Source organism: Seriola lalandi, unplaced genomic scaffold, assembly GCF_002814215.2.
Source record: "Seriola lalandi dorsalis isolate HSWRI2012SDOR001 ecotype SW California unplaced genomic scaffold, Sedor1 jcf7180002054577, whole genome shotgun sequence".
Taxonomy (NCBI): domain Eukaryota; kingdom Metazoa; phylum Chordata; class Actinopteri; order Carangiformes; family Carangidae; genus Seriola; species Seriola lalandi.
Window position 1 is genome coordinate 1,499,473 of NW_019525130.1, and position 13,844 is coordinate 1,513,316.

General features: G+C 41.0%; 2 protein-coding genes across 3 annotated transcripts; one reads left to right on the forward strand and one right to left on the reverse strand.

Moving 5' to 3' along the window:
* The first annotated feature begins 1,453 nt into the window (after positions 1–1,453).
* Positions 1,454–8,692, forward strand: micu2 (mitochondrial calcium uptake 2). The gene is made up of 12 exons (XM_023417720.2): positions 1,454–1,820; positions 2,109–2,238; positions 3,141–3,172; positions 3,294–3,369; positions 3,943–3,990; positions 4,285–4,367; positions 5,085–5,138; positions 5,255–5,352; positions 6,978–7,149; positions 7,242–7,350; positions 7,432–7,589; positions 7,811–8,692. The coding sequence occupies exons 1-12, from the start codon at positions 1,623–1,625 to the stop codon at positions 7,910–7,912; spliced, it is 1,260 nt and encodes a 419-aa protein (XP_023273488.1). The 5' UTR covers positions 1,454–1,622; the 3' UTR covers positions 7,913–8,692.
* On the reverse strand, positions 8,463–13,252 carry LOC111663510 (interferon regulatory factor 2-binding protein 1-like). 2 transcript variants are annotated; one of them, XM_023417714.2, is made up of 2 exons: positions 11,207–13,252; positions 8,463–9,375 (listed from the first exon to the last, which is right to left on the reverse strand). In XM_023417714.2, exon 1 carries the CDS (start codon positions 13,011–13,013, stop codon positions 11,232–11,234), a length of 1,782 nt encoding a protein of 593 aa, XP_023273482.1. In that variant the 5' UTR covers positions 13,014–13,252; the 3' UTR covers positions 8,463–9,375; positions 11,207–11,231. The 2 variants fall into 2 exon arrangements, with proteins under 2 accessions (XP_023273482.1, XP_023273485.1); XM_023417717.2 differs by having other exon boundaries at positions 11,199–13,252.
* Positions 13,253–13,844: the final 592 nt, after the last annotated feature.

The following is a 13,844-nucleotide window of genomic DNA, read 5'->3' on the forward strand; positions in this document are numbered from 1 at the left end:
AGTTCCCTATTATCCCAACAGTACACCCTCTCGCTCTCAAAATGCAGGTCTACTTGTGGTTCCTGGAGTTTCTAAGAGTAGAATGGGAGGCAGAGCCTTCAGTTATCAGGCTCCTCTCTTGTGGAACCAGTTCCCAGTCTGGGATCAGGAAGCAGACACCCTCTCTACATTTAAAATCAGGCTTCAAACTGTCCTCTTTCATGAAGCTTATAGTTATGGCTGGCTCAGGTGAGTCCTGAACCATCCCTTAGTTATACTGCTATAGGCCTAGACTGCTGGGGTGACTCCCATGGTGCATTGAACCCTTTCTCTCTCTCTTTGCATTTATATCATACTACGTCATGTCATGTCATTAACTTATATTTTCTCTCTCCCCTAGTTTGTGCTTCTCCTCTATCTCTCTCTCTCTCTCTGTCCTCATTACGCAGGTATCGCTGATTCTGGATTATAATGGGTATCACAATTACTTATGTTGCTACTATCAACATATTAACAGTATATAGCCTACAGCTGTTCTTAGTCCTCAGATTTTTTTGCTACACAGCTGTGGTGGTATCATGGATATATTAAGAAGAACAGTGTGGAAACATCTCATATTGATCTCATATTGATCCTTGATCATCGCCTGACCGGGAAATTGTGTTGGTCATCCATCTTGAAGGTCATCCCAAAGCCTCTCATCACTGCTCCAAGGAGCCATGAGCGAGGATCCACTAGACATCCTTCACAGAAGGAAGGTTGCTGCAGCTGATCAACCTGATCTGAAACTGCATCACAACATTACCAGATGAGTTTTAGATGTTATCTGTTTTTCAGATTCGACATCAAATCATAAACAGTGGCTCTATGTCTGATTAATAAAACAACCAAAACCCATTAATTACAAACATTTTTCTCCTCATGATCACTTATTTCCCCATTGAATCTGTATCATTGAGAATATATTCTGTGATGGGGAGAGTCTGATTCTTTCAGAAATAACCACATTTTGCTTGTGTGTGGTCATTTCCAGAAACTGTATAGTTTGATGTGAGATATACTCATCTAATACACTTTCCCGGAAACATTATGATTTGCTATAAATTATAAAACATAATTGTAACCTGGATTATTACATATTGAATTTACAAACCGAACATAAAAAATTGAGGCAAATAGGATAATCAATGAATTAAAATGTTTCATATACAGTTTTTTAAATAAATGTGCATATGTTTGTCAAACAGTTTCAACAAAGACTCATAAAACACTGCTGTGTTATTATTGGGACAGTGTGTATGTGAGCAAATACAAACACCAAACAGTGAAAAGTCTCCTCAGAGTTCTAACATCTGTGTGACAGCTGATCCAGCTGTGATGCAGTTATGCAAACGTCATCAGAAACGGACGTCGCATCAGATGACGGTTCAGAGAAAAGGACGTCTGACGTCTCTTCTTACATCGTCTCGGTTGGGAGGGGGTCGAGGAACAGAGGCAAGGAGGGAACAGTTTACGCGGACTGGGGTGTCTCACGTTTGTCTACTCTGAGACCGTCACATGACCTGTCGTTCTGCACCTGAGGGCGGGGCTCTGGCTACATACGCAGCTACGGAAGCCTTAGAGTTCGTGCTAGCTTCCTGAAAATGGCCAGCTGGGGAAAGGTCGCTGCTGTGTTGAGGAACGTGTTGAGGAGCCCTCGGGCTCTGAGGAGTTTGGCTCTGCGCCGGGTTGTCGGTCCCGGTGTTGTGGGCTCTGTTATAGGAACTGGGCTTTTCTGTTATTACCGATATCACGCAAACAACAGGACATTGCCATTCGCCGTTCACGCAGAAGAGCAGAGGGTGAGTACGAACAAGTTTCTGTCGTCGAAACAGACACACGGCTGTGATCCGTGAACGTTTCACATGTCCGTCAGTTTACATAGACAGCACTAAGTTTCAAAATATTAGTCATAGCTGCGGAGAAATGTTGAAAAAAGGAATATAATACTATAATACTCAGCTGAGTTTGTATCAACAATAACGCCCCCCAGCCGTCGCTCACTGACACACCATGCAGAGTGGACTGCTGTTTGAATGCAGATGGTGCAGCTCTTTACAGTGATGTTTCTGTCCCCTGTTCTGGCCCAGGAAGCTCCAGCTCCTCAGCTGTCCGCCAGAAAGAGACGTTTCATCAAGTTCGCCTCCATGGTCTACGAACAGGAGCCCTACATGACGCCCAGAGACTTCCTGTTCTCCGTCATGCTGGAGAATGTGGACCGTGAGCTGCACTGACTTCACACCCTCCATACAGTGACAGCCTGCAGTCTGAATCTAGTCTCACATTTCTAATGACAGAGTGGAAATATTATAGATACATGTTATACACCAGAGGGTCATAATAAGGTTAATTGTAAGTTTATTAAAATAGAAAAAGATGGAGGAAAGTCAAGGTTACCAGTAAAGACATTGATACATGTGTTAATAGGTGAACCCATAGACCAGAGAGAAAGGCTGGAGCCTGTAGCTACACAGTGCTAATGTGAAAGCACCAAGGCTTAAAAATCTAACTGATCGGCCAAATTGAATAAAAAATATGTCATGTTGATTAAAAATGAGGTTGCCAGCAGCAATAGATGAGTGGCAATATGAAAATGTTGAATCACAAAGCATATGGGCTCATTTTTAACATCATTAGACCAGCAAAACGTGATAAAATCAACATGTTTGTGCCGGGATCAGAGTTCATGAAATATCACTTACAGATGTAACCTAATGTATACATCAATGCCTTTTACTGTATTGATGGTAACTAAAGATTATTTTATAGATCTATAGAATATTTTTAACAAATGCTTTTTTTTCTTTTTTACATGTTTACAGACATTGCAAACAAAATTATGTAGAGGAATACAGTAAACACTGGAAATGTAAACACTGTAGGTGTACTCGCCTTACAAATGTATAATCATGGTGATTTCTTTTCCTTGGGTCTTCATCAGAAGCTGTTTGTTATTGATTGGTTATGGTATCAGCTGGTCGTAGGAAGTATCTGGCTCAAAAGTTAATTGAATGCAGCTTTGTTGAACCATGCAGACATTCAGATCTATAAAACCAAGATGCATGAAATAAATTCACACATAATGCTGGCCTTGATGTTGTTTTCTGTTTCTTCTTGTGCAGGAAAGCTGCAGAAGAGAATTCTAACAACAGAGGTATATTTACATGTCCCTTTTACAGTGTGAAAATAAGTTCATTTCAAACTGCACATGTTGAGCACAGTCATTAGTTTGGGCTAATGGCGCTGTCGTCTGCTTCTTCCTGGTGTCTTTGCAGGACGTTAATAGGATGCTGGCCTCTGCCTCTAAAGCTCGGTCTGGTAATGATCTGTTCAGAACCTTAGGAGACCAGGGTGAGTTACTAATCTGTCATCAGAGTACACTTAATACACAGGAGCTTCAGACCTAATATCCTGTATCCAGATGTGTTCACACAGTGTCTTGATTCAGTTGTGACTGACTTGAGGTCACACTTGACATTAGAGTGTGTCTCAGATGAAATTTGGGGTGGGGTGGATTTTGTTTCTCCTTGAATTTTATCCGTGTGAATCACTGTCAATGGTTGAAAGTCACGGGAGAATAATTGTCCCTCACCTGGACACACAAGAAGGCTGGAGCATTATCTATTCAAGGTCATGGGTGTAAGAAGTGTAAGAAGGTCAAGAGAGACCGAAATGTTAGGATGATCAATAAATTGTGATGATGATGAGCAAGAGCATTTTGCAGGATAATCTTCTGAAGGGACACTTTCCAACGCAACTGCATCCAAGACGTTTGGATGTGTCGTGAAAAACTGTGTGACCTTAATAGGAAAAATACACATCTCTCTGCTTGCACATGATTTCTTTTTCAATATCAGTCAGAACATTTGTTGGTCGTCGAATTTCTAAACTCTAATTTCACATGCATTTCTTTTTATCTTGCAGGTTTGATATCCTACACAGAGTACCTGTTCCTGCTCACTATCCTTACCAGTAAGTTGCTTGTAGATTCCCAAACCTTCCTGGGCCTTATAAGAGATTCCCTGACTCTCAGTAATAATGTGCTGAATGGCTTTGCATGTGTTTCCTTGTGTGGTTGTGCTTCAGTAAGAATACTGATTTTACTTTGTTGAAGCTTTGCACACTTGCACATTTCGAGTGGAGCTAGACAACAGCTGTTGATGTTTTTTTCTTTGGTGTTACCCCACTAACCAAGTGTATTGATTCTTTTGAAGTTATCTGTATACAGTTAAAGTTCAGAAAACTGACAATGCTATGCTGTTGCAGAGCCGCGCACAGGATTTCATATAGCTTTCAAAATGCTCGATGTTGACGGCAATGAGCAAGTGGACAAAAAGGAATTTCTCAAGGTAAGAGCTCTGACATGTCTGGATTATTTATCAGAAATAACAGAATAAATATTGATCATAACACAGATTGTTTCATATGTAAGCTCCATAGTCATGGGATATATTATACAGAGAGCACTATGATTCTGTTTGTTCACATGTCTGTGTGTGCACTTAAATTTCAAAATATTGCCACTTTTAATGCTGCCTCAAGCTGTGATGCTACTAAAGTTGTAAGTATGGAGACATGGAGCCGTGTGAAGGTGAGGGAGAGCTGCACTTTCCATCTGTCATGCGTTTGCAGCCTGAGTCAGCTCCTCCGTTTAATCCATTTATTTAAGGTCACTCGCAATTTTTGTGTCTCTTTGTACCGGACTGTGATGACGAGAAGACCTCCAGTGTGTTTAGTCTAGATCAGGTCTAGACTAGTAGACTGCATGATGGCACGTTATGCAACTTGTGTAGTATTCTCATGTTGTGACTTGGTGCACAGGTCTAAAGCATTCAGTAAAAGATTAGAAGTGCATGAGTTCTCATCTGCTCCAGTTTCTGTTGTGTGTGTGTGTGACTTAAATGAAGGTCGTATCTCTGGTTTGATCAGTGACATACTCCTTTTAGTTCAGAGAAGATATTAAAAAAAAAAATAAATAAATTCAGCGCAGAAAATCATTTTTATTTTCTCTGATTGGATGTTAACAATAATTTGATTTTTTTTTGTTTTTGTTTTTGCTAATGAAGCTGAAGAAAATCATTGGGAAAAGTAAAATGAGAATTCCTAAGGACAGCACAGAGGTGGGTATTTCACATTCTTCTAAAAGGACCGTTTATGATGATTTTGTCACTAATACAGTATAATGTCTGGCCATCCGGTTTTAATGGTAACAATACACGATACATGATGTTTACAGAAACCAGAAGAGAAAGGAGAAGGTGTGAACACGACACTACAGGCCTACTTCTTTGGGAGTAAAGGAGAAAACAAGTTGCAGTATCAGGAGTTCCAAAGGTAAGGAAATGGCCTCTACAGTCCCACACTCAGCTGCTGCTGTCAGTGATCCTACCACATTATTGATATATGGAATATATTTTTCACATTTCAAGAATCTTATCTAATCGCCATCCACCATCTGCAATGAGAAACAGCTTCTCCTCATGCTTTTCAGTGACTGTGATAATGATGTCAGTACGAACCAGCACTAGACAATAGACATAAACATTACTCAGTTGTTGTTCCATCACTCCTTTTGAATGCTAAAATGACTCTGGTTCATTTGTCACAAGAATTTCAACGTGAAAAACTCTCAATCTAACGAGCTAAAAACAGACTCACTAAGTTCTTACACTTTATGTCCTGACAGACAAAGTGTAAAACACTACATCACATGCTCAGGCCTGTACAGACAGCTCATTAGTAACCACACAGTCACTGACTCAATGCATCATGTGTTTGCAAGCATTTCTCCAAGTTTTAATGACATTACCCTGCTGAACAGCATCAAGACATAATGTAGCTGCTAATTCTGGCACAACTGGAGAGAGAAATGTGATTTCTTTCCTTTTTTTAATGTCAAAATGTTACAATGCATTGAATCTGTTACAGTAGTGTGAAATCTGGTTTAATGATACACTGTACATTATGCTTTCCAGCATTACAATGTTACAGTAGCTTACTGTGTTGTAGATGATTAAATTTACAAGTGAATGAAAACTCCAAGGTTTGTTGCCTTGAATAAAAACAAACTCTGTGGTTGGTCCAGAACAGAAACAGTAAACTGATGTACAATTATCATTTTGCCGTGTATGAATCCAGAATTTACTGTTGTATAAAGTCAGGCTCTGAACTACATCATCTATATTTAGATAGATTTCAAGGTTCTTTTACTTTTCTATAAAGCTCTTGAACGGGTTTGGGGTCAGTTTACATTGCGGACTCTGTTGTTAAATAATCCTTAACATCCTTCTACTGCCAGGCTTTTAAATACACAAGAAAATAGGCAGCACAGTTTTTTTCTTTAAACTATGCTCCAAAACAATGGTATACCCTACCAAGAGCTTTAAGAGATGTGGGCTCTGAACATTTTTAAACAGCTGAAAATCTATTTATTTATATTGACTTTACATTATCTTTCTATTCATCCTTGTTTTATTGTACTACTTTTTATTGTAAAGCCCTCGGAGCTACATCTCTTTTATGAAAAGTGCTCTATAAATAAAGTTCATTACTATTATATTTACAGTAATGTCACATTCAATAAATTAAATGGAAGTTTTAAAAACAGGAATCTTTAACCCTCACTTTCACTTTTTATTTGACTCATTTTAATTGTGACATCTAACTTGCAATAACAATTTATTTGCAACGTTGCAAATAAATTGTTTATTTATGGCAAGTTGGACATTGTGAGGGGATTTTTAATAGCTACTTCAGAAGCATTCATCCTGCTCCTACACACCCGCCTCACAAGATGTGTGAAGTGTTTTATCTGTTTTGAAACGTAATTGTAAAGAATGGATTCATTTTTAGATACTGTATATTTGTCATGTTCTCTTGTAAGTGACAAGGTCATATTGTTGTGACCATTTTCCTTCTCACAAACCTCAGAACTCTAGTAAACAATGTGTGTCCTTCAGGTTCATGGAGGACCTGCAGGCTGAAGTCCAGGAGATGGAGTTCCTGCAGTTCTCCAAAGGTATGGACACCATGCGAAGAGAAGACTTTGCAGAGTGGCTGCTCCACTACACCAACGAAGAAGACAATGAAGTCTATTGGGAAAACATGAGGAAGCGGATCCCGGCTGGCCAGGTACAAAGACTCTGCCTCTCCTCTGCTGCAGTCAGATGAGACAGAAATGCTATGAAAATACCACAAATCAAGTGACTTATTTTGTCTTGCAGAGCATCACATTCGATGAGTTCAAAGTCTTCTGTCTGTTCACCAACAACCTGGAGGATTTTGCCTTTTCAATGAAAATGGTCACTGGAGCGAACCGTCCTGTTGGAATGGGTAAAACTGTTATTCTAGTGAGGATAATTTCCTCTTAACACTATATGCAGCCTATGACATTTCCCCTTCTTGTGACTGTAGCCCAGTTTAAGCGAGCTGTGAAAATCGCCACGGGCCACGACCTGTCTGAGAACGTGCTGGACACCGTATTTAAACTCTTTGACATGGATGGAGACAACTGTCTGAGCCATAAGGAATTCATCGGTGTGATGAAAGACAGAGTGCTTCGAGGCCTGAAGGTGAGTTCATCCATCCGGATCTTTTTTTAGATTTGAAGTTATTTCATTAAGAACAGTCTGACTGCTGTTGAAATTGGAGAACAAAAAACTGTGGACACACTTCTAATACAGACCTGTTATTCATTACATGGCCCTTTGTGACGTAGTTTGTGTCCCCTTTGAATGTCATAGTGAACTGAGGTGTGAACTGTTAAGTGCGACTGACGCTGTTCTGTCCTCAGGTGCAGCCTCAGAACGGCTTCTCTGGCTACTGGAAGTGTGTGAAGCAGGAGACTCTGAAGGGAGCTCAGGAGGCCCTGGGAGACAATGGGTGCCCCATTTGAACCACTGTGATGTTGCAGGAGACGTCTGATAGATGATCACTCGCACACCTGCTCATCTTTAATCAAATAAGTGGTGTGAACAAGATTATAAATGTAACCACATGTAAAGAAACTAAGGATTTACACCACTATTTTATGCATAAATTACATGTTTACAAGGTTGTCTGATATTAGCTTACTTAGCTATCTGTGGGTCTGGTTGTTGTGTTTACGATGTTACAGTAATTTCTTAATCACGCCATGCATGGTTATATTCACAGTGGCTGATGACTTTCAAATTAATCTTGCACTTTACACACTTTGGCGCTCATGAGCAGTGTGTTTACAGGAGTGGTTAACTGTGGTTCAAGGCAAATCAATAATTCTGTTCATATTGACACATTTACATTTTCAAAGGCTTTTATAGTACCTGGTGTGGGTTTTTCCTTTTTCAAAAATATTTATCAAATAAAGTTTTATTTAAAAAAAATCCTAACGTTTCAATAATGTGCCGCACATTTTTAGCTTCAACTGATTCAAACCAGTAGCAAAAGAAACCAGCTACAACCGCTAACTATTTTGTAATTTATTTTAGAATTGACCTGTTAAGATCACATGAGTATGTGGGTTAACCATTGAAGATTGTGGTGCTAATTATCTTACCATACATACAAGTCAAAAAGTAAATAGACAAAACAAGCTTACCTCTGTGATAGATGAACAAATTAGTGACTGATGCCAAGGTTATCAGTGAATACAGCATACACAGCTACAATACAATAAAATTACATTGCGCATGAAGCCATCTTTGGTCTTCTTATCACTATAAACAAATACATATAAATTTGTATTGTATCAAAAATAGAAATTACATAGCCATATTGAAAGTAAATTCACATTTTTGACATACAATATAAGGAGAATACCTAAGAGACATATTGTGGGATTACATTTTTTTTTTTTTTTCAATCCTTGGCTTTAAGGACCCAATGGTTTTGCCACATTTTTGAACATTCATTTGTTTTTCAGAGAATTGCATGATCCTGTTAAACCACCTATCAATAATCGCTGTCACCCATCTGTATAGGACAGTATACAACATATAAAACAAAAACACAAATGAAAGACAAAATAGATTGTCATTCTTAAAACAAGCATGTGCTTTCAATCCTGGGCTTTGAGTCGAGGCCTGACGAGAGGCCTCCGCTGCACTGGACAGAGGAGAGAGGGAGAAAATGTGGTTGGGACTCAACATTCAGTCATGATGCTGTAGCTCAGCCTGAACCGGTGAGACGAGCCCTGACAGACGGACATGTCCCTCTTCTCATGAGTGAGTCTTTACTTAACTGTGTGTGTGTGTGTGTGTGTAGCTGTCCTCGTGGGGTTCAGAGTTATTCTGTTCTCAGAGGCACAAATGATGAACTGCAGCCAAAGAGGACCTCTGCTTGAGATAATAGGGAAGTGCTTTCAAAGTGTTTGATCCACTGTGGAAAAAGAAGAAAAGCATGTGTAAAGATTTGGGAACATTATAAAGAAACAGTATAGTAACAATTTCCAGCTTTCTTTTCCAACTGAGCTGTGGTTTTGTTGCATTTGATTTTAGTTGCCTGAGGAGCATTATATAAAAATAGGATATGAAAATATCAGAACAAGCTCTGGCACGAGTGTAAACAGGATATATTTTTTGGGGATGTAGAATATGTAGTCTTTAAATGTGGTGTACATGAGGGCTGCAGCGAACAGTTATTCTTTTGTTATTGATAACTCTGCCTGTTATTTTCTAGTTTTTTAGTTAGTTGGTCAATTGGATGTCAGAAAATACCCACACTGACATATTCAAATGTCTTGTTTTGTCCATGCAACAAGGGCTAAAGATATTCAGCTTAATATCATAGACATCTAAGGAAAACAGCAAATGGCATTTTTCTTTTAAACCTGCTTCAATGATAAATTGTTGTGACAACTACCAGTTGCTCTACAGCAAATAAAATACAGTTTAGTTGATGACCTTATATCACAGAAATCAGAGCTGAGATCATGACCTGAGGTTTTCACACACGAACACTCAAGTTAGTGAAAATGACACCTCAACTGTTTGTATTTTTTATTTTTCTTTGTCACTTCATTTTTTAAATTCTTGAAACAGCTTTTAATGACAGATTTAACATTTCCCTCTAAATAAGCATCCTCCACAATTAATCATTCAAACATTTGGTCTATAAGATGTTTTCAAAAAAGTTGTTTTGTCAGGCCAAAAGAAGTAAAACTCACATGTTTTAAGCTGGAACTAGATCATGTCTGGTATTTTGTTCAGAAAAATTGCTTAACTAAATAATCGATTATCAGAAAAGTTACTGATTAATTTTCTGTCCATCGATTAATCAATTTATCATTTCATCAAAATGTCTATATATGGCAGAGTTCTACACTTTTCTGTCAATTTAAATGTGAGTTGCAATAGTGCAGTGTTCTAGTCTGTGTGTTAAAATGCAAACGTAAACAAAGGATGGAATGGAGAGAGTATTTCCAGTGTCAACTAGCTGATGAATAAAGTCAACAGATATCGTTTTTTTTTTTTTTACGGCACACAAATGATAAAAAGATGTTTCAATATTTATTTACACTGCTAATGCTCCTACAGTCACTGTGACACTGAGTTTCCTTTATCTAACAGTGCAGTGCCACCAGAAGGCACATTTAGCCCTGAGGAGCCTGTGTAGCTCAGTGTATTTTGTGTAATAAACATTGTGATAATTAGCTGTGGCTGTTGTTTAGATATTATTATCATTATCTAAATAAGTTACTTATTTTTAAATTATCATTATTAATACATTTTTATTATTCTTCACTCCTGCCAAACTTTTAAAACTTGTGTACATTCTGCTGTATAGTTTAGGAGATGACATTGACGGATTATCATTGCTGATGTTTGTGTGCAACTGTGGGAGCGTGAAGTTTAAAATATCGCCTAAAAACAATGGAACTGCTTTACAAATCTATTCTATTGCTGTGTAATTTCAAACCAAGCAGCTGAAAAAAAGAAAACAGCATCAAAACAAACACATATCCATTGTTGATATCACAGATTCATTCGTAACTCTAATTTTCTTTTCTACTTTAGATCATGCACTTTATTGTTTTAGGTTTTTTTTGGTTTTGCATCGTTTTATTTTTTAGTTTTTTTCCAAACTGAATGTTAAAGCCAATTACTGAATGGTCACATCCAAACCAACCTTCTCGGGATACCTGCCCCTGTATTCACTAGTAAAAGCAAGATGCTGGTCAATAAAAATGCAGGATTTCTCACCATCTTACCATTCACCACAAAAGGATGGAGACGTCAAGGGTCGCTCTCTTTCTTTACCGTCACATCTCCGTCTCCGGCCAGGATGGTTGAGATCTCTCCCTGCATGAAGGCCCAAGGCACAGTGGATCCAGCCAGGGGACAGCGCTCTCCACTGGGGCAGTACACCTCACCTCCTTGACCTTGGCTGCGGATGAATCCTCGGGTACAGGGAAAGCAGAACTTGTGGTGCGGGACTGAGGGACACTGGACAAAATGAGTGTCCTCCAAGCGCTCTCTGCAGAGGGTGCAGCAGAGCAGGGTGCCCTGAGCACTGCTTGAGGACTCCCCAGCATTGGTGTTGCTGCTCGGCCCCACCGCACTTAAACCCTGCCCCATGGATGCCTGGGAGACTGAGGTGGAGGCAGTGGAGGGGCTGCTGCTGGTGGGACGCCCGGCTGAGGAGGAGTGGGCTGTAGACATGCTGGGGCTATCTCTGGCCATCTGGGTGGAGCTCAGACTGTCTGCAACTCCCATGAGTGCTGAGATGGGTGAGGGCTGGCTGTGTAAACGGGGTGGGCCCTCTTGAGGGGTGGCCATGCCAGGAAGAGGTTCCATGCCAGAGTAAGCACCTCGGGGCCAGGGCTCTCTTGCTGGATGATCAGGCCTCCCTTCGCTCTCTCCATTCTCAGAGCCTGGAGAAGCCTTGCGGCGTCGAGTTGTGCTCTTCGTTTGTATAGGGCGTCCAGCAGTTGCCATTGGCAACACTGCATCTGGCTGTGGTAGAACCTCTGGGATTGGGGGCTCTTTAAACATACGCACACCATCATTCAACAGCTCAGACAGCCCACGCCAGTCTCCTGTGCCTTGCCGCTTCTCATACTCCACATATCGTAGCCCAGAGTTCACTGCTTTACCTGCATCTTTGGCCGAATCACGGAACATCTGCCTGACCAGGTCTGGGACTCCTGAGAAGATCATTCCAGACCCGGCAGGATACTCCACAAACACCTTGAGCTCAAACTCTGGGGTTGTGCTGGCATCGAAGGCCAGAACTCGACCCATCAGATTATGGTCTTTCCTGAAACGCACATTAAAGGGGACACAGCTGCTGAGAGCTACAAGCACATCCCGGACTGCTTTGGGACGGTTTGGCCAGCCTTCAACCCTGTTACGAGAAATCTCATTCAGTTCGGACATCACTTCATTGTTCCTCCACACTGCAGGATCTATGCCCACCAGAGTAGAGGTGCTCGCTCCCACACCCAGGGACACAGCCTGCCTTCTGCCAGCATCCCCCATTATGGGGCCAGCTGAAACTGCAATAGGTGTGGCCCCAGCCCTGGAGCCTGATAACGGGGCTAAAAGCCCATGAGGGGCTGCTACCAACCCCTGAGCTATCAAGGCATGGGATATGGTGCCATGCAGACTAGGGACTGCCCCAGCTATAGCCCGACGAGTATTTGGGCTCTGTCGGCTGCCCTCTGACAAGGCCACATCTTCAGCTCTGTGCAGGCCATTGGGGAGGCGAGAAGACACCCCATACTCACCCCTCCCCCTGTCTATGCGCTCCCCATGCTGCCGCCCTGCTTCAATGGGCCCAGACGAGCTTGGTTTGCTCTGCTGTGGACCGGGGGACCTGCCGTCTAAAACTCCGTGCGTGCTCTTCAGTTGCCTGGCAGTTTCAATGAGGAGCTCTATTCGGTCTGCCCCATCGTAGTTGACACATCCCCGGCACACAGCCTCGCTGAACTCCCACAGCATGGCCCAGGGCATCTTGGGCAGATCGCAGAGGTAGCACCATTGCCGTCTAGAGGAAGACTGCGAGGCGGAGGACATGTTGTTTACAGGCCCTCGACCAAACTTTCTTCGGAGGCCTACACGTTACGGTCTACGTTTTTCCAACAATTCTTCAGTTCTCCGACACGACTCGACACATGCCGCGGATTTTACGATGGAAATTAAACGAAAACTAACCTCGAAACGCGACTGTTGACGACAGCATTTAAAAGTTAGCAACGTCTTCTTTCTCGATTTGTTCGTGTCGGTCTGTGTGGAAGGAAGTAAAATGTTATAAGACACCGGAAACACCTACGCGACGGTCTCGACTGAACAAGGGAGTTGTAGTTTTTGTCTTTGAGGCGCACATAAGTAAGACGAGCCAGGCTGCGATTAAACGGGAAATTTGCAGGCTATCCAACTCCAACTTGATTTACTAGCATTAGTAACATCTAAAATATGTTTACATTTAGCATAGTTAGAAGGGGATATCCATTTGTGTACTTAACCTTTACTGTCCGTTGGTCGAGCAGGAAAAATGTGTGTAATGCAAATATAGCTTAAGGAAAACTGTGATTCTGGACGTTACCGCCTGCGTAACACACTACTGTGCTGTGCTCAGGCTTCAACGAAGAAAATGTGATACTTGAAATATAACCTTTAACCCCTATGAAGACTGTATATGAGATGTTACAAGAACACAATATGTAGTGTCCGTGGGTATTAAATTTAAGCACCTATCTCCAGTGATGCTAATAACGCATTGCTTAATACTGAATAATTCAAATATTAAGGTGAATATCTAAGTGAAAGGTTCATTAGGGGCAATATAGCATTTTATTCAGCCCAGCACTTCTCAATACAAACATTAATACTGAAAAGTGACGCAGC